This window comes from Electrophorus electricus, chromosome 21 (assembly GCF_041902795.1).
Source record: "Electrophorus electricus isolate QZ-2024a chromosome 21, ASM4190279v1, whole genome shotgun sequence".
Taxonomy (NCBI): domain Eukaryota; kingdom Metazoa; phylum Chordata; class Actinopteri; order Gymnotiformes; family Gymnotidae; genus Electrophorus; species Electrophorus electricus.
The window spans coordinates 7,945,488-7,970,766 of NC_137517.1; the positions used below are offsets into that span (position 1 = coordinate 7,945,488).

The window sequence follows — 25,279 nt, forward strand, 5'->3', positions numbered from 1 at the left end:
TATATCTTCTAATAAGCATATACTATCTGATTCTCCCCTGGCCCTTCAGATTCACCTTGTAATAAAGGGTTCGGAGAAAGACTATAGAGGTCACAGAGTGCAGGACACGTGTCCTTTTTCCTCCAGGTGACTCCGGTTCCGCAGGCTGTGGACCCGGCTCCCCTAGCAGAGGTGGCTCAGGGCCAGGAGAGTGTGCTCGAGACTGTGGGGCGTTTCTCTGTGACGCGGGCTGAGCAGAGAGAGGAGCAGCTCTCCGACAGCTCCCCTGTCTCTCCAGACCTGGAGAGGGACAGGAGGAGGACCAAAGGGAAGGAAGGGGAGAAGGAGGAGAAGAGGGCCCCTCTGGGGGGTGGGCATCAGGCCCCACGCAACCACACGCACTCCCCAAGGGCCAGTAGTGACGATGAGAGTGAGGTGGAGGATGAGGACCTAAGGAGAGAGTTGCACAAGCTCCGAGAAAAGTGAGGCCATCCTCTCTCTCAAACACTGACCCTGTCTCAGTCAAACACATCTAACGTAACAATGTCTCTCTCCTTCTTTTTCACTCGGTCTCTCTCATATTTTCGGTTCTTTTTGTCTCCTAACTAAATCCACCTTTCCTTCCGTCACCCGGCGTGCCCCTCCGGCTGTTCTGTAGGCACATCAAAGAGGTGGTGTCCCTGCAAGCGCAGCAGAACCGTGAGCTGCAGGAGCTTTACAAGCAACTGCGCAGTCTAAAAGACCACAGGCAGCCCCTGGGGCTGGCTCATATGCCTCCCCTTCCTACCACATCCCTGGCCATCTCCCCGCGCAGACCCCGCCCTGCCAAGAGCAAACTCCGCCCCCGGCCCCATTCCCACATGGACAACAACGGAGTCGTGCATCAAGGTGCTGACCACACCCTTCATCTGCAGTTTCCTCATTATAATATAGACATTTTCTGTTTATAAGGTGTATAAGAAAAAATTTTGTCTACATAGCGTAGAATAGCACTGATTCTGTCTGGAAAACCAGTACAAAGCTTTGATATCCCACTAATATGCCATATCTGCCCCGACACACACTTTCTCTCCCTTTCAGGGAGTCTCCTGCAGTCTAGCAGTTTTTCCGGTGGAGAGCAAACCAGGCTGCGTTCGCACAGCAACCTAGAAAAATCACCTCCAGTGACCACCAAGAGAGGTAAAGAAGCAGAAATGAATGCAGCAAAAAGATCCATACGACAGTGCTTCCTAAAGGCAGGTGCGCTGAAGATGACTGGTACTAAAAGAAAATGTTTCCTTGTTGTCATTATTTCAGACCACAGTCCTCCAGTCCGGTGTTCATCCAATAAAAAGAGCACATTCACAGACGAACTGCACAAACTCGTAGATGATTGGACAAAAGAGGCAGTTGGGCCTGCCCAACCCAAACCTTCACTCAATCAGATCAAACAAATTCAGCAGGTGCAGGAACTGGGTGCCTGGAACCAGTCCACTGAGGTAGAGTGTGTTTATTCAGCAAATATTTGATTTTCAGATGTATTAGTATGAATATTTTGATTATTTAGTGTAATATCTGATAGTAGTATAAATAAGTAAATTCTGCGTGTATGTATGTAAATAGTGTCAAGGAAGTTCATGAAAACATCATTTTACATTTATACATGTGAATGGTTTCAGTGGGGATACTGATGTATATCTGTGTCCTCAGGCGTCACCTCCAGGCTGGTACCCCACAGCTTCTCTTAACCCCCACAGTGCTCCTGTATTAGCCAGCCTGTCTGCCATGGCTTGCCCACCCTACAGTACAGCAGGCCAAACCCAGCCAGCTCCTACACAGCCCCCCATTGGCCCCCTAGCACAGCAGAGCCTCCATCTGCAGGCCCAGGCCTTCACAGCGCTGCCGTACAGCCAGCCCCCTCTGCAGCCACAGCACACGCAGATCCTCCCCGGGGCACTGCCACCCAACCAGGCCCTGCTTCTCGCCCCCGCGCAGGTGCAGCCGCCAGCCTGTGGCGTGCACGCGCAGCTACCCCCTCACGCCGCTCCCTCCCCCACGTGCACCAGCACCACAGGACCCCCGCCGGTCCCACCTACCACCATCACCGCCGCCTCTAGTTCTGCCTCTGCCACCCTCTGCTCAGATTCATCGTGCTCCTCCACCTGCTCCGCCTCAACCCTGCCTCCTGGTAATAAACTCCGCCCCGCGCCCCCTACCTCTGCCCTGCCTTTAGGACAGCAGTGAGCACAAGTGAGCACAACTGGACAGAGAGAGAGAATAACAGACAGGACACAGGATTTTGAATGAAAGTAGAGAAGAGGCTTGTTTTTGAAGAATGTTTGAGCATAACATGAATACTACAGTATGTAGAACAAGAACACTAGGGACCAGGGGCTTCTTAGCGTTGGCGCATATAGGTGTGAGGATGTATAAATTATTTAATGCGTGTGTATTTGTGTGTATGCGTGTGAGGGTGTTTACATTATTCCCCCAAAACATATCCTCTGCGTGTTTCTGCACTCTCAAGGTTTCTATACAACACAGTTGAACCTCAACTCTTCCATATATACATATATACAAGACGACCTTTTCTGACATTAAAAAATTGTCATTTTCGTTTTATTTATGAACACCTCTGTTGAAAGGACCGTTAGCGTATTAAAAAGTGCAATTAGTAATATTTAAATTAATTTCTGTGTTGTTGTGTTGCCTGTCTGTAAAGTGTAAAGGACTTATTTTTTTAAATGCACACAGAGATGACCAGATAAACAGTAAGACACCATTTTAAAAGAATATAGCACAAAAAAGGTCTCAACAAATAATGAAGCAGAAATGATGCAGTTTCAGCAACCGCATGTTCTGCAACTGAGCATGATGACAGTTACCTGGCAACAGTCATCTTAGCTACGAGTCCAACCTAAACATTGATTGTTCACTGCAGTGCACGGATTAGGCATGCTCTTCATGTTCTTCTATTGTACATTAATAGTACATTAATTATTAATAGTGGTAACATCTAAGATTAATTTAAGGGATGTTATAGAATAACACGAATAGCTTCCATCTGACTAGATGGATTTCAGTCCAGTGTTCTGTAAGCTGTGTGGCTGTGTACAACTGAGCATAACTAATTTGACTGCAGTGTTTGCTTTTTCTCGTTTGTAGACTCTCCTTCTTGGGGGTTTACGGTGTGAATTCTAATTCCATAGTGAGGACATACAGGTCCAGAGCTTTTAGGGCACTTCGAATGAAGCAAACTGCTTGGTCTTGCACTTGATCTGTGTTTTGCACAGCTATGTTTGTGCTTCTGAGCACACCAAACTGTGAACAAGTCACCTGCATACATATTTTGTTTTTTTGTTTTTTTTTGGGTGAAAACACAAGAAACATCAAAATCTGCACACAGGTATATATTGTAATACATGAAATGAGTCATGTGATTTTGCTTCATACTTCAACAAACAACACAAATAAAACTGCCAAGTGAATTTAAGAATGGATTACTTTGCACCTCAGCTTTCCAGATACGATGCCTTTCAGAGTAGCGTTATTGAGTGTTTTTAAGTCGTGAGATTGATAGCCTTCTGTGTGTGGCCCCAGGGTCCAGCCTCTTCAAGTCCGCACCTGATAATTGTTTACAGATGTGTATCTTTCCATGCAAAAACAAAGAAACAACTAAATGAATGCAGGGATTGTGTTCTGTGGCCATGCAAAAGCAATTGCCAGACAGCAAAGAGAGTCTTTTGGCTTGTGCTTTAAATGTCCAGACATTTTTCCTGGGTTTCATCCTTAAATATATATTGCCTGTACACAAAAACATGACCAGCTACATACATGCCTGTGTTACGATAATTAAAAATAAAAATATATGGGCCGTTGATTAAGGATCTTTAGGTTTGAACACAGTAATGCACAGAAGGCTTTGAATGTTTAAAAAAAAATTATTTTTTCAGCATTACATAAGGCATATGGGAATATGTTGTGCAGTGTTCACAGAGACTACAGAAGGACACAAAATGGGGAAAAAAAAAGTTAATTTATTTTGTGATATTACTTATGCCATGTAATGCTTGAGCTAATGAATGTTTTATTAAAAGTGAACACGACTGGCATGTGAGTATCGGAATAACTAAACAGCCACTAAATATGTGCAGATTCTCTATGGAAACAACCCACATCTAAGTAGCTATGGAACATAATAATGGTGGTGAGATTATGTGCTGTTAATATTGACACGGCTGCCATTTGTCACTGCTCTGACAGGAAACATGGGACATTGTCCTATTTTGAGGTGTTATCAAAATGTAATCTAAAAGAAAGCATTATTTTTGTATTTTGAACTGGGGATGTAAAAATGTAAAACGTACTGAAAATGTATTGATCGTTTCAAAAAGGTTGCAGTTATCTGATGCATTGGTCCTCAGCTTTGTGCTGTTCCCCTGCTTGGGATATAGCTTAGCTATGAGATTGATACTCTAATGTTTAGTTTTCTGATAGGAATTTTTCATTTAAATTTATCGGAATTGGTGTGAGGAACTATTTTTCACTGCCTAGTGCCCATCTGATGAATTTGTAGACATGTTTACCAGGGGACCCCAGAATGACTTAACTGAGCACCAATGATTCAAGGTTATTTGATCCAAAATAATCTAAAAGACTAAACTTTTATTTCTGGTAATTTAGCTACTGTAAAATTGTAACTAATTCAATTGTTGATTTTATTTATGTTTTGTAACTAATCACAATAAAAGATGGTGTTAAACCTGAAAATATGATTCTCTTTTACATGTTTTATAACAATAAAATATTTAAATATATACATTTTAAAAAGAGGTTTACAAAATGCTGTGCAGGGTGACCAAAGCAGATTACAAATACAAAAAAAGACAAAAAACAATAAATAGAGCAAATTCAAATTTAAAAGAAAATAAAACAATGCATTGGATATGATTTTTTTAGAAACTACTTAAACTCATAAAGAAATGGAACCTAGTTAGTCAATGTAGTTTAATGCTACTTTAGACCAGCAGATGTCTCTGAGATCACAGATATCGTCATACTCCTAAAGTGGTTCACACCTCATTTAAATTTGAGTGCCAAAACTTTGTCAATGTCCTTATTTCTCACAAGCAGTACAGTCCAGATATTGTGCAGATGTTTCCACAAATACTGTTTTACTGGAAATATGAACATCTGGGAGGTTCACCCTGTCAAATTGAATGCACTGCATTATGTAAACAATCTTATATATCTTATGTAAAGACTCTCCCCACTCAGTTGGGTCAGAAGGGAAGTAGCTCTATTTAGCTCTCCTCTAACTTAAGAAATGTAGTCCAGATGCCCGTGACGTGGGAGGTGTGGCTTCATTCCCAGCTGAGAGAATGTGTTAGTATAGCACAGGTCTCAGAATCAAAAGAGCAAAAATTTATAAGAACGAAAGTGATTATCCAATGTCTCAAGCAAAAGGCTTTTGAGCACATCTGCCTCCGTTTACCCTTCTCTCTCTAAGGTGTCAAGAATGCTAGAAAGATGCCATCAGAGCATTTATAGGCCCCAATTTGGTGGCAATGGAAAATAATGTGATAATGTCTTATCATTGGTCCCTTTTAGAAGCAGAATCTCTCTCTGTGTTCGGATCTGAGCAGCAGGCTGCAGTGCACTTTGCTGTACAGTGGCCAGTTTGTTGTGGTCAGACATGTTGCAGGCCGGGTTCAGAAGTCAGCTTGGCCCCTGACAATGTGCCTATTGTGACACACTGGTCTATATGCATCAATGAGGGGATTTAGCAGTTGACATGGTTGGAACACAATGATGCTCTTCAGTGTGAACAAGAAGGCCATGCAGACCCTCTGTGCGCAGGGATTCACTGTACTATAGAGGAAGCTGCAGAGGACTGGGTGCTGCTTGCTTCCCTGGGACACGTCTGTGTACACCACCCTGTTGAAAGGAAAAGGTTTCAAAACACCATGACTGGTTCCAGCTGTAACTAGGGTTGTTTTTTAAAGGTGTTTCTTGTTTAGTCAGTCTTTGGAATCTTTACTGTTTGATAGCGTATCAGTTTATGTCATATGAGATTTCTTTATTAGGTGTGTATATATTCCATACTGTTCACAAAAGCCACTTTCCATGAGTTACCAATTAGAGGTGCATTTTATGCCATTTTATTCACATTTTGAATTCTTTCAGGGGGACAAGTTGGACTTGTTCCTTCAGTGGAGACGGAAACCATAGCCATGTTCTTTCAGGTTTCTAATAAATCCTTCATGGTCACCGGCCATTTGTAATTATTAACTTAACACGAGTTCAGTGACCTTTCATACACTTTGGGAGGCATATTTCATGATGCTTACTCCTGGATAGTATATCGTAAGTTAGATTCCAATATCGATATTAATGTTTCATACACCAAGACCCACTAAAATTCTAATATACTAATAGTGCCTAGGGTTCGGAAATTGCTCGGAGCATCTGAACCTTCTGAAAGCAACTGTGCGTCATAAGTATGCGATGCAGGTATGTAAACTGAAGTTACTTTTGAATGTCGCAGTTTTTCTTCAAGAAATCCATACTTGCTGATTTATAACTCTATTGCATGCCGTCTTGTTTATAATATCTAATGACGTCTTTAAATGTTTTTAGCAAATCTTTTAAGTTTAAAAGAGGAAGATTATCTGTAAAATCTCAAGGATGGCAAGTCAAATGTCAAAGACGTCTTTGAATGGGATCGATTCTTTCCACGTGAGAGTATGTTAAAAAATTTTTTTTACTAAGTTTAACTAAATTACACTATTTGAAAATCCAACTACAGTCTCACATAAAATTTGTCGGCACCTACTTGCGAGGAAAGGGCACAGGTTTGTCGCCGTGATTCATTAATATCGTAGACCAAAGGGTTCCACCAAAATGCAGCCCTCAACAGTAGTTTACATTCAGGGAGTGGTTCAACTGCAGCTTCCTTCTCGCTCGTCTCCGCTCCCAAATTCCAATCTCGCATGCCTACAAAACCTTTACGGTGTCCACAGCCTCGCTCCAGTAGGAAAAAAAGAAAAGATGACTTGTTCAATTTCTCCTTGTATTCTCTAGCACATGCCACTGCTTGTTCTCTACAACGAAATCGAAAGGCGCGAATGACTTGTTTAGCGGTTGGAGAAGTCGGTTTAGCAGTTTAGGGAACAACGGTATCGTTTAATCATACTGGCTGTTCAAGAAACAAAAAAAGAGGACTGGATTTTTTCACGGACTTTTTGGGGTTTTTTTTCCTATCCGTAAAGGAGCGAGTGAAGCGCCTGGATTTCGCGACCCCACATGGTTATTCCCACGTGCGCTCTCCCGTCCTTATTGACAAGACGAGATGCGACCGCAGGTGCTCGCGCTTCGCGCGATGTGTCTCCTGGGTTTTCTACGTCCGGCTACTTTTCAAACCCAAGAAGGTACGTTTAATTGTCATCTTGCACAAATAGATAGCATACCTCGGTTTGTCCATATATAAATAAATAAATTGTTTCGGATGATAAACGGCTGGAGTGTTTGCATTTAAGAAAGAAAGTAACCAAATGTTGTGATCTCTGAGCGTCAGTGCGAATATACCGCAGATTTCGAGGTGATTAGTTCCTAAATGTGGATTAATCCGTATTCCGAGACTTCCCTCTTTCACACTCGAACCCCTGCTCAGAAGCGCTAATTCTGGGTTATGGGAGATTGCAGATTTATGTGGACCGTTCGTGAATTATTGATGACAGAATGTAAACTGGGGTGGTTGGTAGAAAACCTTGTCATGCCTGTCCCCTTGGATGTCCCCTTGGCTCGTGGTTGGCCCCTGTTTTTTTTCTTCTTTCACCTGTGTTGGAGTTGAACAGGTTGGCAAGTGTTATTTTTAGCTCTGACTCATGATCTAGAGAATCTGTGGAATTTTTATGTTGCACCTGCTCTTAGTAAACTTATTCAAACAAAACGCATCTTTTACCTCTGAACAGAAATTAGAAACTGGTATCATTCTAATATGTTGAACAGGGATCTGATTATTAAAAACAATCATTTAGACTATTAAATACTAATACATATACAAGGTACTCAGAGAGGGAGGTTTTGGACAGAGCATTGATGATGAACACCATAGAAGAATTTAGTTTGAAAGCCAACTTGGCACTGTATTATTCTGTTCAGAGTTTGTAATGACATGAATCAGTACCATAAAAAGCATGACCAGGCTAGGCTGTAGGGTTCACTTGTGGTACCACCCAGGAGTGAGTCAGTTCAGGTGGCTATATCTACAGGTTCAGAATGATTAACCCAACCTCTCCTTAATTGTCTTTTTCCTTTCACACACAAAACACTATTTTTATTTCTCCTAGACCTTTGCCTCTGAAACTAGTTGTGGGATTTCAAACACCATAATCAATGCCCTTGAATTGTACCATGTCACATAATCAATGTTCCCAAATTGTACTAATACATCACATACTTCTCTGATAGACACTTTTCACACTAACACTGACACAGTGACAGTACATGTGTGTAATGACAAACCTACATTATTGCACCTATCATAAAGCAGAATCTGATGTCGCAATCACGGCAGCAAAGGTCACAGGCTTGTTTGTTACCAAAGAGGAGCTCAGTGATGCTCAGCAGTCTGGTCTGATGGGAACAGCAGGTACAGATGTCAAAAGAAAGATACAGTTACACACAAAGAGCTTGTTTCTGCTTTTTTCGTCACAAAGGTTTTTACTGTGTTACATTTAATACATTGAAGAAACACAGGAACTGTATTTGATCTTTTTCCTGGTCCAACATCACAATTATTGCCTCTTATTTTTAATAAGAAGCAAGCCGCTCGCTTGAAGTTCATGGACGGCTCTCTTGTGAGTCTACCCGGAGACATGTCTCACCTGTTTTGGGTTATACCTGTCATTTATGTCCCTGGGGCATTCAAAAGCAGACTCAGTTTTATTGTATGTTCACCCAATAGCAGAGACTGTGTTTGCTAACAGTGCTTCATCTGGGATTTTGTTGACTTTTTTCCCATGATTCCTCTGCCTTTCTTTTATTCTCCCTCTCTTTACCTCTTTTTTTCCCTGTACCCTGATTCTTAGCTTTCAAGTTCCCTCTGGCCTATATGAAGTGTGGATTGCTAGATTGACTGCATCGTTTCCTGTCCTGTCTCCACTCCCTCTCTGAACTAATATTGACTCTGGAGTAGATAACTGAATGCATATATACAATATGAGTACATCTGAAACCCATGAATATGAAAAAAAAAAAATAATAAAAAAAAAAAAATATATATATATACACACACACACACACACACACACACACACACACACATATATATATATATATATATATATATATATATATATATATATATATATATAATATAAAAGTACGATGATGAAGGTCCTCTGTCTGAAACATCACATTTCACTAGAAACTCACTATGTTATAGAAAAAATTATTACAATTTTTGGAGGAAAAAAGATGGAGTGCAGTGCAGTGGAGCCTGTGTACGGGGTGTAGCAGGGAATGCCCTCTCGAGCAGGGAAAAAGTGGCCCCTCCAGCCTGCTGCCTCTATCTCTTCTTGTGGCCCGGCCCTCCTCCTTGTCTTGATAGACTGCCACCCTCACACTTACCCTATTGTCCGCTGCCATGATGACACACGCCTGCGCGCGCACACGCTCGCTCCCTCCAGTACACGTTAACAGAGCACACATTTATAGCTATGTGACAATCCTAAGCGTTGTTTATTAGGATCGCCTATTTAGGCTTCTGGGGCCAACAGCTCCAGTCCTGCCGCAGACAGCCGTGCACAGAGCCTGCATGACGAGCCCTAATGCACTACCACAGCCACTGTCTGCCTGACAAGGTCTCCTCTGCAACAGGCATCTTGCAGCTTTTTGGTGCATTTGAAAGCTTTTTCTTTGTAGTGATGAAGATCGTAAACTCACATGAGTGAGAGTAGTAAACTCGCATGGACTATCAGTAGGGGTTCTCCAGTGCAAGCTGGGGAACCATTGCGAGGTCTTGTGATGTGTGCCAGCTCGGCAGAAGTTAGCGCGGAGAATGAGGTGTGGTTTGGTTCACCTCACTGATGGCGGAGGTGGGCTGCGTTCTGTTCCATAGTATGAAGTGCAGCGCTTCTGCACCACCTTTGCCAGGGTCCTAGGTGCTGCTACGCCCTCCTTCAGAGCGCGTGAGGGTTTGTGCTGACTAGTCTCTTGGCGATCCCTCAGGCCAGTGGCCCTGCTGCTGTGCTCAATTGTGGCTATTTCTCACCGCTGTGGCCCCTCCTCTCCTGCACGCTAAATCATGGCTGTTGGAGCACATTAAGCGTCCTTATACTGCAAACTCTGGCCTGTTTCGGTCCTGTGACCTCTTTCACCTTTGACCCCCCCTTTCTCCATGCCCCTGACCTTGTGTGTATGTATGTCTGTGTGTGCATGTGTATGTGTGCAGAGGAAGCTTTGTGCTACTTCAAAGGCTCTGTGTTCCCCTCGTCAGGCCTTTTATCATGCCAGTCTCCAGTTGCAGCAGAGCAGTTTACAACTGCACCTCTATTCATGCCGCCCAACTAGCAATTAGATTAAAAAACAAAACAAAACTGAGCACTGGATTATAGATATATAGATAGATAGTTGTTTATGTGCCTTAAAATTGGATCAATGTATTGGCATAAGTTCATAGGGGTTTTTTTTCTGTCTGTGCCAGTTTGCCTGGGAACCAAGAATGGGCTCAGTTTTACAGACAGCTACGCCCAGCACTACAGTAACCTGAAGGAGCGCTACACTGGCTGTGAGATCATCTTGGGCAACCTGGAAATCAACCTTATGGAGCATGACTTTGATTTCTCTTTCCTAGGAGTAAGACACCTTTTTGTCCCTCATTTACAGCACATTTTATTCATGCACAACTGTAGGACGTCTGAAACGTTAAGCATGCTGGGAGTCATCGTGTGATTAATGTTTAAGTCTTAAGTAAATGTTAAGATTTGTGCATGTGATTTGCATGACGTGAGAAGAGATTAAGGCAGCTGCATCTGCTTCTTTAACTACATTTCGGCGCTCTGGCCCTCGCTGCGTTTGCCTCTGCTTGTAGAGTATCCGGGAGGTGACAGGCTACGTCCTCATTACCACAAACCAGTTCAGCCGGCTGCCTCTGGAGCAGCTGCGGGTGATCCGCGGCAGCACCCTCTACGAAAAGGCCTGGGCCCTGTCTGTCTTCCTCAACTTCGAGGGCCAGTATGGCCTGGTCAACCTGGGTCTCACACACCTAACAGGTATGGGGGTAAGGGGGGAGTGAATGAGGGTGGGAGCGAAGAGGGTCCGCCGAGCTTGAAGTCAGCCCCGAGACACTTCATGGATTCAGGGACCTGAGAGAGTTGTAGATTCAGGGAGCAACCGCTTTGAGGTGATTGAGAATAATGTTAATGAGGCAAATCTTTTCCATACAGCTGCTTTGCATTCTCATTTATGGAGTGATAGCATTTTTATCAAAGTCACATTTAGTTATATAGCGTTTTTACAACAGCTATTGTCACAAAGCAGCATTGCGGATGTCAAAGTCCAAGCCCCCGGTGAACAAACCAAGGGCGGCAGTGGCAAGGAAAAACTCCCTAGAGAATGAGGAAGAAACCTTGAGAGGAACCAACACTCAGAGAGGAAACACATACTCACCTGGTTGACATCACAGCAGGAACAAAACAAGCAAAAAATAAATAAGTAAAATTAATTAATAACAACAATTAAGCAGTAGAAGTCTATTACACGTTCTTAGAAGTCATACACTCAGCTTTGTGCTTCACTGCACATGAGTAGTGTCAGGAAAGGGAGTCCCACAACCTGCAGTATTAATATAAAAGAGTTCGCACACACTGTGTATGTGTATGTGTGTATGTGTATGTGTGTGTGTATGTGTGTGTACGTTTGTTTGTTTTGAAACACCCCATTCCCACAGCACACTTCAGGCTGGTTGGCAAGGGCAGCATGTTGAGACTAGTCAGGACTACTGGCAATAGCCCATGGAATATTGGTCTTAGATTGTGGTCTTAGATAACTGCAGTTTTATGCTCTCCTTCGAAGAATTCTATGAAAATCAAGTTGTCAGATTCACTCTCTCTTACTTGGAACATTGAATGTGTGTGTGGAGGGTTCTGCCCTGTAACTATTTTTGCTGCTAGTAATGTTACAGTACAAAAGGTTACACTTTACTGTATATTCCCTCCCTACAGAATTTACTAGTGCAGTTTCCTTGGGATCTTCATCACTTTATTTTTCTCTTGCAAAGTCTCCTGCTGACAGTGGCCCAAATGCTTGAAATCCTGATGGCCTGTTGTTTACCTTCTATAGAGATCCTAAAAGGGGGTGTGCAGATTATTAATAATAAGTACCTAACTTACGCGCCCTGGATCAACTGGCAGGACATTATGAGAGACGGCGGCGCCCGTATTGAGATCTTCGATAATGGCCAAAAAGGTGAGTGTGCGTGTGATGGTGAGGTCACTGAGTTATATCAGCTGCTGTATTGGTTGGGTTGACTGTCTTTTTGTCTGCAGGGCCGTGCCATTCAGACTGCAAAGACTACTGCTGGGGTCCAACCAAAGAGGAGTGTCAGACCTGTGAGTAGATCCACAGTCACACCCTGGCAATTCATGGCACCAGTTATCTGTAGCAAAATGCTATAAGATACGATTTGAAGTAGTTGTACCCGAGTGATGACATTATTACAGCTTGTCACTAATTGCTTTCACTTCTCTTGTCAGTGACGAAAACGGTGTGTGCGCCACAGTGCCACGGACGGTGTTTCGGGACTAGTCCGCAGGACTGTTGCGACATCGAGTGTGCAGGAGGCTGTACAGGCCCTCTGAATACCGACTGCTTTGTAAGTGTCGCCTCTGTTCTAGCTAAAGTTGAAGGGAAAGGGCAGCGGCCACGACACGATATGGAGGAGGATGACGATTGAGGCCCTAAAGCATTCCTGAACTGACGCGCGTGCACTCCCATTCAGGCGTGCCAACACGTGAACCATTCAGGGGCGTGTGTGTCTCACTGCCCCCAGCCGCTCATCTACAACAGGCAGACGTTCCAGCTGGAGCCCAACCCAGACGCGATGTACCAGTACGGCTCAGTCTGTATGCACAAGTGCCCCGGTGAGTAGGCAGAGCCCACGGAACACCCCAAACACAAGCTACCGGACAAAAATGGCATTTGGGGCCCTCAGAGTATGGATGGAGTACAGTTTGGCTTGCTCCAATGGCTGTGAAATGTGTCTGTCAGGGAATTGGTGCCCTCAATAAAGGAGTATTTTCTGCTTTAATAATTGTGGACTGTTTGTTTTTGCAATATGCCATTTGGCCCCCACTACATTTAATTCATTAGCTGTGCTAACATTTGGCAAATGCTGCCTTAAGTGTAATTAAGTACTTAAGATTTTACAATGTGTAGTGGAGCAGCAGAGGTAAGCAGTTATATGGTAGCATTACTGGACAGACATGCACCATCACACATGATAAGGCAGTAACAGGAATATAAACGCTTCAATAATGCATTCAGTCTCTGTGGCCCACTGTATGTTCTGAATACAGGATTTACTCAAGTGAGCCTTCCTCTGTCCCTGGTCTCCCTCTCTCTCAATCACACAGATCATTTTGTGGTGGATGGCAGCGCATGCGTGAGTAGCTGCCCTCCTGATAAAATGGAGGTCGAAAGTAATGGAATAAAGCAATGTGAGCTTTGCAATGGCCTCTGCCCAAAAGGTGACGGGTCCCCACCATCCACAGTGCATACACACACACACACACACACACACACACACACCAGTCACAGCAGACTTTATACACACACCACACACACACACACCGCTCACAGAAGACAGTACACACACATCACCCACTGCAGACTGCATACACCCGGCCTGATGTTCCACAAGCCCTTTGCCTGATATAATCTAGTATAGAGGGCCTAGTATAATCTAGTATAGAGTGCGTGCGTGCGTGCGTGCGTGTGTGCGTGCGCGCGTGCGTGCGTGCCCCTCTCTCCTCCTCATTTTCTCCTCCCTCTCATCATTTCTCACTCTGCAGTGTGTGAGGGGACAGATCCTGACAAGCCCCACAGACAGACTGTAGACTCCAGTAACATTGACAGTTTCATTAACTGCACTGAGATCCAGGGTAGTCTACATTTTCTCATCACGGGCATTAAGGGGTGAGTTTTCCTCTCCACTCTCCTTCTTTTATAATAAAAACTGCAATATGACAGCCAGGGTTCTGGCTCGTGGTCTGGCGGTCAGAGTTCACATTTACCGCCTGTAAGACCTGGATTTGAGTCCTGGCTAGGGTGGCTGCCTATTGTTAAAATGATAAATCATGTGGTGCGATAGTTTATTGAATGCCCTGGTACTATGTTTATAGTATTTTTACACACTTTTGATTTTTACAGGGATTTCTATAATAAAATACCACCACTGGATCCCCAGAAGCTCAAAGTCTTCAGTACTGTAAGAGAAATAACAGGTACAAATACCACACTACATAACACTAAACTGGGTGTGCACTATGCTATTATATTTTATTTTAAAAGTGTGGTATATTTCACGTATTGTGGTATTATGTTTTATTTGTATTTATTTTTATTTTATCTCTTCAATAATCAACAGAAGAGAATACTGTAAATGAGCCAGAGTTAGCCCTGCGGCTACTTTTCAACTGTTGTCCCTGGCCAGTTCTCAAAATGGCAACCTAAAACAATCAAAAAATTTATCCCAAATGACACATACAGATAATTCATACAGACTATCCAAACCAGTACAGTAAAATGTAACACAACCATAATTAAATGACAACGCTACATAAAAAACTGAGGAGGGTCAGCAGGCAGCTAATATTCTCATGTTCACATATTTGTTAATAAGCCAAAGCTTCAGCTGACCAGTAAGAGAATATTTCTTTAATATGAACTGGAAGCAAGTTACAGTCTTTAGATGCTGTTACAGGAAACGGTGACTGAATACAAGAACTTCTTTGAATAGGAATGATACGATCTCCTTTTGTACTACCTCTGGTAACCTAAGTGTTTGTTCTGTACATGATGATAAACGTTTTAAGGGCGGGGGAGGGATATTGTGTAATATCTTTAATACAAGATATGATCTTTAAAGAAGATTAACATTTTAAAGTAGCTTTTCCCAACTCAGAAGTGTATATTTAAGATTTGCCAGCTGTGAAAACTGCTGAATGTCTGATCAAAAATTTCAAGTTGCTTCAATGTAAATTTGTGTAACCCTTGGATTAAATTGTCAGACAATATGTAAAATGTGGAATGATCATGACATATATATATATATATCATATTATATTAATACAACAGTCACAGAGCTCAAACTACTTGCATTAAACCAAACTCTTTGGCATATTTTTGGCAAAGAAAGATTAGAATGAATCCAGACAACCAGATACTTAAACCCAGTCACAACTTGCAGCTTTTGCGATGATATCGTTATATCTGGCTTTGGAGTAGTGCATGACCATTAAAAAACATGCCAACAGTTTTGGTTACATTTAGCTTTAAGACATGACTGATTTAGTCATGTCGTTCTATAGCTCATTGCACTAGTAAATATGGGAGCAGCTTACTGTTTTCTGCCGGTATGCACATAAATCACATCAGCCTATAGTTGAACAAGGCAAACCAAAAGGGTCCAAGTGTATACCAATGAGGGACACCATTTGTGGTGTTAAGAATAGTGGAATTATGATCATGAACCTTCACATATTGTGTTTTTGTTCTTTTAATTATGATTTTATCTATTTAAGGTAATTTAAGGAAAGTAGTTTATCAATAAATACTCTCTGATTTACTGTGTCAAAGCCTTTCACCCCCATCAACCACCAATTTAATCTTTTCCAGAAAGAGACAGGTAGCTGTTCTGTGTTGAGCATTGAATCTAAAATCTAACTTGCTTATAGTGTAAGATGCAAGAACTATTATTCAAATAAGAATCTGTTAGCTCTTACAACCACTTCTCTGCCACTTTGCATTCAACAGACAAAATGCTGATGATTGCCTGCCTTGTTAATACAATAGAGGGTTTCCATGTATCTGGAAAAAAAAAAAAAACAACTTGGAAGATTGAAAGGCTGATATTTGTACTGCATGAAGCCAGGGACTTATTTAAAGCATTAAACGTTATAGAGTTACCATACCATACCATAACAATCTTTGGCTTTAGTGGTATGAAGTAAATTAATTCTCCTTATGACTTCAGACTCAGGGATGTTACTGAACATGGGTTTAGAAGCATCCACTATTACTCTCAATAAAGGGTTTGTTCAAAGCTTCAACAATTTATACTGGTTCTTGTAATAAGCTAATATTCAATTTCAACTGTAATTGTGTTGATGATACTTTGTGCTTAACACCTAGTTTTTTTTAATATGCTCCAAAATTTATTTAGTACTGACACTAGCATCAAGAAAAATATTAATAAAAATTTAGCTTTGGCCTTTTTGAATTCTTTAGTATCTTTATTGTATAACACTGTAAATTTATGTTTATCAATATGCAGTTTAGAAATTTAACTCACAATCCCTCTCCGTCAATTTCAGTAAGTCTGCATTCAGCCAGGATAGAAAATTCCTTTGATATTTCTTTCCTGGGAACTACTTTACTGTGATATTCTTCTGTACAATATTAACAAAATATTAACTGATTTTTTTTTTTTTCTGATTTTGCGTTTGTGTGTACTGCAGGAATTTTAAATATCCAGTCTTGGCCAGCGGAGCTCAGTAATCTGTCTATTTTCTCCAACCTCACCACTATACGTGGAAGGTCCCTCCAACCGTAAGAGAGAGAGAGAGTGTGTGTGAGTGTGTGTGAGTGTGTGTGAGTGTGTGTGTGAGTGTGTGTGAGTGTGTGTGTGAGTGTGTGTGAGTGTGTGTTCGTTTGAGATCTGTGCTTTTCCAACATCAGCCATGTTTACATTGAGCTGTGTTTGTTCCATGTATCGCACCCCAGTGCTTTTCTCCTGTGTCTCTAAGATCATGCTGTTTATGCGCCTCTGTATACGGCTGCTTGCTAATGCTACTAGTCTGACAGGCCTTTTAGACCACCAGTGTTCTACAGTCTGTGCATGTGGCTCATCAGTGTTCTTTTTGTGTATCTGTGTTTGTGTGTCGCCCCCCCCCCATCCCGTCCCATCATGTCCACTGTCCCTAACTGTGTACCCACAACAGCACTAAGAGGTATGTAACCCAAGTAAACACCTCTAAACGCTAGAACTGCATGGCAATGGAACGATCTAGAATTTCCCTTTGTCTTTCTTTCTCTTGCTCTCTCTCTCAGTCTCCCACACACACGGACACCCCATCACACGCATGCAAACACACGGGTGTCATTTTTCCTCTCTTCCTCATTTTTCTTTTTTGGGTGCTACTGAATTGACAGTAGTGTGAAAGGTGCCTTGGATGGGTTGCGAAATATGACTGAGAAATTAGCAGAGCACGTATGAGCAGGGGTTCAGGCTTGTAGCTCGGGCAGGCCACAAACGGGCGGCCTGCAGCGGCTGGTTGGCTGCCAAGAAGAGAGGCCTACGAAATCCATTCCGAGAGGTGCAGCATACATTTCATCTGGTGAAGTCACTCAGGGTGTCTGCATGCGTTATCCTCCGCTCCACTTTCCCATGATTCTGCCTCTCTCTCCCTCTATTTCTCCCTTTTTCACATTTATTTATATCCCTCTCTCTCTCTCTCTCTCTTTCCCTCCTTTCTCAGGCCCTTCTCTCTGCTGGTAATGAAAGTGGACACCCTTACATCTCTCGGCTTGCGGTCTCTGCGAGAGATCAGTGATGGTAGTGTGTACATCAGCAATAACACTAACCTGTGTTACCATCACACTGTGGACTGGACACAGGTCTTCACAAGTGCCCGCCGCCAGCGCAGGCGAAACAATGACATCAAGTACAACAAACCCCAGAGCGAGTGTGGTAGGAAATACTGTAGAGCACCATTCCATGCAACACTTTACACATGCATGAACAGTATTCTATTATTTTAGAGCTAATTGACTGTACTTAACTGTGTGTGTGTGTGTCTGTCTCGCGCTCTCTCTCTCTCTCCACAGAGGCAGAGGGTTGTGTGTGTGATCCACTCTGCTCTAATGCAGGCTGCTGGGGCCCTGGACCAGAGCAGTGTCTGTCTTGCAGGAATCACAGTCGCCATGGCACCTGCGTGGCTCAGTGTAACATCCACACTGGGTCAGTCTGTGGGCTTAATGTTAATGGAATTCTGCCTGTGTAATGCATACATATAGATAGATTTTGTGTCTCTGGATTTCTCTTGTAAGGGTGTGCGTGTGGGTGTGCGTGTGGGTGCGTGCGTGCGTGCATGTGTGTTAACAGAGAGCCGCGGGAGTTTGCAAAGTTTGATGGGGAATGTGGTGCTTGTCACACTGAGTGTCTACCACAGCAAGGGAGAGCAACGTGCAGGGGAGAGGTATAAAACCCTACCTGTGTCTGTGTCTGTCTCTCTCTCTCTCTCTCTCTCTCTCTCTCTCATGCTCACACTCTCTCCCCATTCAAAAAACCATACCTATCCCCCCCCCCATTCAGTTCTATAAATTTCATTTTAATTCAAGATAGCTTTATTGATGTGACCATATTTAATGCAGTATTGCAAAAGCTGTGGTGTTGTCAGTAATAATTATAATAAAAAGAAATAATAATAAAAAATAACAATAATAATAATAGTATATTGATAAAGAAATCAGTCAATTTTGTAATAAATAATCAAGATTAATAGATTTATATCAATAACAATAATGATCGCTAGCAAAGCGTATTAACAAGATGTTGAACGTGTCAACTGAGGGAAAATGTTTGTGGGCGAGTGCCGTCTCTTTGTCTTACTTTCCCTAGCAATTACATTCATGCTTTATTATCATTATTTAATTATTTGCCTGTCAAACATTTCATAAATTACCTGTGTGGAGCACAAAGAACCATCCATTGTTTAGTTCCTAACCCCCCTACCTGACATCACAATGTACGCATACATTCTGGCCCAAATTCATTATGTCAACAACACTGCAGATTTCTTTAAATGGTACTAGAAGTGTTAGAAGGTGACAGCTGTAACATAATCACACCAGTAGTGAAACTAAACAAGCCATTTTTGTCCCCATCTGGTTGATGAAATAAGACCTCCTTCATTTCCCCTTTGATGTGGTGGTCATAATTTTTATTCATCTCACGCCAAAGGGCTGTGGATTTTCCACTGTTTAGATCCACGATATGCTGTGTGCTGTTTCCTTCACAATTAGTGGTCACCTGTTCTTTGTTTGGACTGTAAACATGTTCACTTAATGAAATGAGCCTTCAGACTGAACCAGAGCAAAGTTCAGGCCATGATCTGAAATGAATGTCTCTGTTTATTAACTGACGATGATGGCGGTCGTGAAACAGAGGAGGAAGAGCAATTTTGTAAGGCGGAAGACGACTAAAATGACAATGTTGTAAACAAGGTGGACAAATAATTCTGCAAAACATTTTATCTCTGTTCAGTGCCTGTCACCGTAAAGCTGCCAGACTGGCTTTGCTGCTTCTTGGCTTTTGATGTGCTTATTACATAATAAGGCATTACTAAGACATTGGCTGAATTTCATGGTCTTCTGTTTTAGCTGTTTACCTCAGTGCTGGTCTGACAGATTGTTCTGTGAATTACTCATCACTGCTGTCTTCTGTCACCGCCTCATGGCCCCCCCTCCCCCCCCCTCTCTCTCTGTAAGGGCGCAGACGAGTGTGTGGCATGTTCTAACCTTATGGATGGCCCTCACTGTGTGTCCGCCTGTCCTAATGGCTTAAATGGGGAGAGAGGGCAAGCCATCTTTAAATACCCCAATGCCACAGGGCATTGTAAGCCCTGCCACCCCAACTGTACAAGGGGGTAAGCTGTGTGTGTGTGTGTGTGTGTGTGTGTGTGTGTGTGTACACGTGCGTTTCCCAAATACTTTCAAATAGTATAAAAGCTATACCGAGTGTTGCTTTGTTAGTTATATAGATTGAATCTACATGTTTCTATGCCTGTACATGATTTGCTGTGCTTTTCTTTAAGATGTAATGGCCCAACTCTGAGAGATTGTGTAGACTCTGACAGAGCTGAGCACAGGTGAGTAGCTCCCTCTGCTGGGGACAAAAGAATCTGCCAAACCCATGTTGCTTTACATTTCCTTCATATCTCTGGTCTTCTGCTTCTCCCTGGCTGTCATGGCCTGCCTTGCTGCAGTCCTGCTGTTGCAGTGATAGTGTTTGGAGTGCTTGCCGGCCTCATCGTGTGTCTGGCGGTGGTGGTCCTCTCACTGCTGTACCACAGAGGCCTAGCCATCCGCCGCAAGAGAGCCCTCAGGAGATATCTGGAGAGCGGTGAGGTGAGCGACCACAACACAGCTGGACCCGGTCACATACTGACAAAGCACACCTCAGTTTATCTAAATAAAAGGGTTCTAATCATCTGTTAAAGCATATGCAGAAAGTGATCTTGCTTACAATTGTTTTTCATTATAGGGTTCATTTGAGTAATCCAGAGAATTGTGTCCTGAAATCTAAAGAAAGTTTACATCAATCCTTTGCAACAAAGTAATCATAATTTGGCAAATGTCAGAATGTTTGGCAGACCTGTTACTCAGCACATTTGAACTTTTACGCACATGTATAGAAGAAAGCTAGAGGCTGACCTTCCTTCTTGCCTGCTGTCTGGGCTGCTCTCCTTCTATAGAGCATAGAGCCACTGGATCCAGGCGAAAAGGGCACAAAGGTTCACGCTCGCGTCCTGAGAGCTTCTGAACTGCGAAAGAGCAAACCCCTGGGCTCCGGAGTCTTTGGCACTGTACACAAGGTCTGCATGCCCCCATGTCTGTCTTTTTCACACACACCATCAATAAAAAATACGTGTCTTTTACTGCACGTGATTAGGTTTCTGGCAGTAGATTACACAATGGAAGCTGTTTTGCAAGGCATGGTTTTTTACAGTAGATAGGCAAAGTACAGTCTAATCCCACATAGGCTCCACTGTATCAGTGTGTTTTATTATACTCTGAATCATGTAATTGGAGATTACTCTGGACCATGTAATCTCGTGTTACACCTTTGCTCAATGGTACATGACATCAGTGTGTGGTCTGGCTTTGAACCCAAACTTTTGCTTGTCCTCAGGGTGTCTGGATTCCTGAAGGGGACTCTGTGAAGATACCTGTTGCTATAAAGACCATACAAGACCGCAGTGGACGCCAGACCTTTACTGAAATCACAGACGTGAGATACACTCCCATATACTTTACTCAACCACAGCAAATAGGTTCTAGTTAGAACTGTTTCTTAATTTTTTTAAATCAAATCCCTTTTTTGGAAATCTCACTCTTTTCTTAATGCTTCTGCTAGTTGTTCTCATGGAACAATCCTATGTAACATAAGAAGATTTTCTAGATTCTTAAACTTCTTCAGAAGGGAAACTTTCATGTCATATTTTTGAAAATTCCTAGTACCTGGTACTAAAAGCTCTGTCTTCTTTGTTGTGTTTGTATGTCACGTTATGTACGATGTAGCAGCAGCATGTGCCAGTACAGTGACACTGATACTAACCCCTCTCTCACCACCTGACTGTGCACAGCACATGCTGGCCATGGGCAGCCTGGATCACCCGTATATAGTTCGTCTTCTGGGCATGTGTCCCGGGCCCAGCCTACAGCTGGTCACTCAGCTGAGCACACAGGGCTCCCTCCTGCAGCACCTCCGCCAGAACGCCCACAGCCTGGATCCACAGCGGCTCCTCAACTGGTGCGTGCAGATAGCCAAGGTGAGGCGCTGAGGCACGCCAGAGCTCGACCTCTTGCACTGGCTGGAATGTCTGAAAGGGCTTTGAACATTTCCGTGTGTGTCCATCTGAACGTGTGCGTAGGGGATGTTCTATCTGGAAGAGCACCGCATGGTCCATAGGAACCTCGCCGCTCGCAACGTTCTGCTGAAGAGTGACTACATTGTGCAGATCTCAGACTTTGGGGTTGCAGACCTGCTCTATCCTGATGATAAGAAGTATGTCTACTGTGAACACAAGGTATTTACTCATCCACAGTAGCACATGGTTTCATAAAGAGGACTGTAGAAAATAAGATGGAAATCCTATTAAACAATAAAAAAGCAGGATAATTACTGATGACAGCTTACAATCAGCCGGTCCTCATCTTGCACTTAGAATCCAATAAAATGGATGGCATTAGAGAGCATCCTGTTCAGGAGATACAGTCACCAGAGTGATGTCTGGAGTTACGGTAAGACATGGTACTTGTGTCTAAGGGTTAGACCACTACACATTATACATCTAATACCCTTATTTAGCTCCATATCTGTATGATCAGGCCTGCTCTCATCTCTCCTCTCCCTCACTGTCCTGCTGAAGGTGTGACCGTGTGGGAGATGATGTCGAATGGGGCAGAGCCTTACGCAGCCATGCATCCCCACGATGTGCCTGGTCTGTTGGAGAAGGGAGAGAGGCTGGCCCAGCCTCAGATCTGCACAATCGACGTCTATATGGTCATGGTTAAGTGTAGGTCACATGGAGTTTGACCTGAAACCAGCGTGGATTCTTTTATAGTTCCTGAGCACTGGTTTATGTCTTTTTAATCCATTTCTTTTCAGGCTGGATGATTGATGAGAACATTAGGCCAACCTTCAAAGAGTTGGCTAATGAGTTCACAAGAATGGCAAGGGATCCACCCCGTTACCTCGTTGTGAAAGTGAGAATATTTTGACACTTTGAAGCAGCCATTAGACATTTTGCAATGGAGCCAAATGACTGCAGCATGTCTCTCAACCCAACGCAGAATGAACGAAATAGAGCGGTGCCAGATGAAAGCCTTCCACGAGAACTCAAGCTGGCAGAGGTACACCTAGAGAGTGATGATGAGGAGGTATTGGATGATGGGCTTGCCACTCCTCCACTCCACCTATCACCATCAAGGAGTCACTCCCGCCTGCGAATCGGCTCCTATAGGGTGGGACATCCGTTCATTCTGACTGCTTGTCTGCATTTTAGGAGATCAGAGCAAGTTGAAGATCTGTTTGGTGTTTTTAAAACAAATTCTCTTTTTTTTTCCTCACCCAGCAGAGTAGTTCAGGTCATTCTGTACCAGTGGGGTATCTGCCCATGACCCCAAGTCCTGGGGATCACTCCAGACAGGTCAGCAGCTATACATTGTGTATTTCACTCTTGATACTTTATTTTATCAAAATAAGCATTGACTGTGGTCTGAGACCTGTCCATGTGTGCTGTTGAGAAAACTGTGGTTAAAAAAGCTGTTGCAGTCCAAGTCATGATTCTAGTGCTACAGTAAGTAAGTGCTGAGCCTGTGCTGTGCAGCTGTGGGCCCAAAGGAAACGTCTGGGATCGACCAGGACTGCCTCTGAAAGCTCAGAGGGAAGGAGCACCATGGCTGACTTGGAGATGAGCGACATCACCTCTCAGACAGGAAGCTTGCGCAGGGGTCGCAGTCGAATTGACAGCGCATACATATCCAACTGCACGTCTGTGGGATCTGTCCCCTTCTCACCTGGCACGGAAGCATCTGAAGAGGACCCTGATGGATATGTCCTGCCCCAGAGCATCCACAGCTCGGAAAGAGGTGACGCCACCTCATTGTTGTGCTTGGAAAGTGATAGATATGCAGTAAAAAAAAAAATTGTGGTCTATGCTCTACTTCTCTGAGCTGTCTTGTTTTTTTAACTTGTGTCTTTTTTTTGTAGATGCCCTGGTTTTGGAACCTGGCTCTGGAGTCAGAATGCTGAAGGCTGGTTCTGGAAATAGCCTTCCACGAAGCAGACCACCGCAAAACACCTGGAATCATCTGTCCCCCTTAGTCCCCATTGCAAACCCCTCACAAGAATATGAACTGATGAACACACAGCTCACCATGCTCCCCTGCCCACCCAGAGACAGCACTGATGTACCCGCCTCACTGTTGAGGCAATCCTCCTGCACTGATCCTCTGACCTGCGGTACCAGCCTTTCACCAGAGGAAGTCTCTGGGTCTGCTGATACCCAAAAGAGGGTCGAGTGCAACGACGCTCACAATGAAGATACTGCAGCCCACGAGGATAGACCTGTGCCAGTAGCCAGAGACGGGCAAAGAGAGCCTTCTGAAGGCACGTCTGAAGACTGTGCAGATATAGCGGAGGCTCTGCCCCAGCAAGTCGTGGTAGAGTATGAATACATGGACATCAGGACAGAGCCAAAGCCAGAGCAGCCCCAGAGCGGCTCTGAGGTGAGGACGGGAAGCTCTGGTGAGAAGGACAAAAAATCGAACAGCAAGTGTGAGGCGAACAGACAGCCAAATGAAGACGCCATTTACCAGAACACTTGCGAGCTACCTGCACTGAATGGCAATGCAAACAAAAGGACAGGCAGGGAGCCAGCTGTTAATGGTCACCTGGATGAGTACGAGGACATGGGTGCTTGCGGGAGAGCTCACATGTGCGGTGATCAGGTGGTGTATCAGAACATGCCGACAAAGGGGAGGATTGCATCAGGAGAGGAGCTACATGGAGCAAAACTGAGGGCCTTCCGAGGTGTGTGTGCAGGGATGGATGACAAAGGGAACACTTCATTTGACAACCCTGACTACTGGCACAGCAGACTGTTTCACAAATCAGACGCTGTTTGTACATAATAAATTGAAGGAGTTGATGGACTGTAGCAACTGGTTTGCTCATGGTTTCTCAGGTCTTTAATATGATTTATGGTAATGCCATCAAGCTACAGTGACAATAGAAATAGTGTGCCAACACTAAAAGTGAAAGTAATTTCCATAAATAAGAAGACGACAGTAGTCAGTAATATGGCCAGTTAACAAGCCAACTGATGTAGTGTGTGTGATGGGCTGATCATGAGCGTGAAGGTCAGTTGTTTTGAAGTTTTTCAAAAAATTCAGTGTTTGTGTATGTGTTTTATATGCAAGCCAGTGTTTCCTAGTGTTGGGGGAAAAAAATTGTCTATTTTCTGTATACTGTGTGAATCTGTCAATAAAATAATGTTTAATAAGACAACGTGTAGGCCATCAACCATATTGTTCCGAAGGGTGGGGGGAATTGACATATAAAAGTAAAAAATCTGAATGTCCACATATACTGTGGTTCTGTAATAAACACGTTACTAATCTGACATCATGGTATCCCAGTGTTGTGTTTTTCTTAATAAACGGTCAAAATAAATAAGGCAATATTCGCTACTAACCGTTGACCACTTTCTAACCGATTGGAACTTTTATTTTGAAAATGTGTGCTGCGCGC

General features: G+C 43.4%; 2 protein-coding genes across 13 annotated transcripts in view; both read left to right on the forward strand.

The window, feature by feature from the left end:
- The window catches only part of wnk3 (WNK lysine deficient protein kinase 3), a 47,624-nt gene extending 42,956 nt beyond the window's left edge, over window positions 1-4,668 (forward strand). For 4 of the 10 annotated variants that reach the window (XM_081704749.1, XM_081704745.1, XM_081704746.1 and 1 more), the window contains 5 exons: window positions 127-461; window positions 638-867; window positions 1,060-1,158; window positions 1,276-1,457; window positions 1,669-4,668. In XM_081704749.1, coding sequence (XP_081560875.1) covers window positions 127-461; window positions 638-867; window positions 1,060-1,158; window positions 1,276-1,457; window positions 1,669-2,202 — 1,380 coding nt within the window. In that variant the 3' untranslated portion in view covers window positions 2,203-4,668. Of the gene's footprint in view, window positions 1-126; window positions 462-637; window positions 868-1,059; window positions 1,159-1,275; window positions 1,458-1,668 lie in introns of those variants that run through there. The other 6 variants (XR_014119236.1, XR_014119235.1, XR_014119234.1 and 3 more) reach the window with 3 other exon arrangements.
- A 1,207-nt stretch (window positions 4,669-5,875) lies between these two features.
- On the forward strand, window positions 5,876-25,151 carry erbb3b (erb-b2 receptor tyrosine kinase 3b). Of its 3 annotated transcripts, none has more exons than XM_081704754.1 (29): window positions 5,876-6,471; window positions 7,230-7,388; window positions 10,667-10,818; window positions 11,054-11,234; window positions 12,304-12,429; window positions 12,510-12,572; window positions 12,717-12,835; window positions 12,962-13,103; window positions 13,596-13,709; window positions 14,034-14,157; window positions 14,392-14,465; window positions 16,701-16,791; window positions 17,721-17,932; window positions 18,070-18,202; window positions 18,347-18,440; window positions 19,732-19,889; window positions 20,058-20,111; window positions 20,229-20,370; window positions 20,718-20,837; window positions 21,155-21,253; window positions 21,609-21,794; window positions 21,897-22,052; window positions 22,191-22,266; window positions 22,395-22,541; window positions 22,634-22,731; window positions 22,819-22,989; window positions 23,100-23,174; window positions 23,355-23,616; window positions 23,738-25,151. In XM_081704754.1, the coding sequence occupies exons 2-29, from the start codon at window positions 7,310-7,312 to the stop codon at window positions 24,658-24,660; spliced, it is 4,371 nt and encodes a 1,456-aa protein (XP_081560880.1). In that variant the 5' UTR covers window positions 5,876-6,471; window positions 7,230-7,309; the 3' UTR covers window positions 24,661-25,151. The 3 variants fall into 3 exon arrangements, with proteins under 3 accessions (XP_081560880.1, XP_081560882.1, XP_081560883.1); XM_081704756.1 differs by lacking the exon at window positions 5,876-6,471 and adding an exon at window positions 6,685-6,702; XM_081704757.1 differs by lacking the exon at window positions 5,876-6,471 and having other exon boundaries at window positions 6,943-7,388; window positions 23,103-23,174.
- The last annotated feature ends 128 nt before the right edge of the window (window positions 25,152-25,279 follow it).

Excerpts from the sequence above, each read along its gene's own strand:
- erbb3b (XM_081704754.1), top strand. The coding sequence starts at position 7,310 with ATGCGACCGCAGGTGCTCGCGCTTCGCGCGATGTGTCTCCTGGGTTTT. Across the intron at positions 14,158-14,391 it reads CTCATCACGGGCATTAAGGG|GGATTTCTATAATAAAATAC; the intron begins GTGAGTTTTCCT and ends TGATTTTTACAG. Across the intron at positions 22,732-22,818 it reads CCCGTTACCTCGTTGTGAAA|AATGAACGAAATAGAGCGGT; the intron begins GTGAGAATATTT and ends AACCCAACGCAG.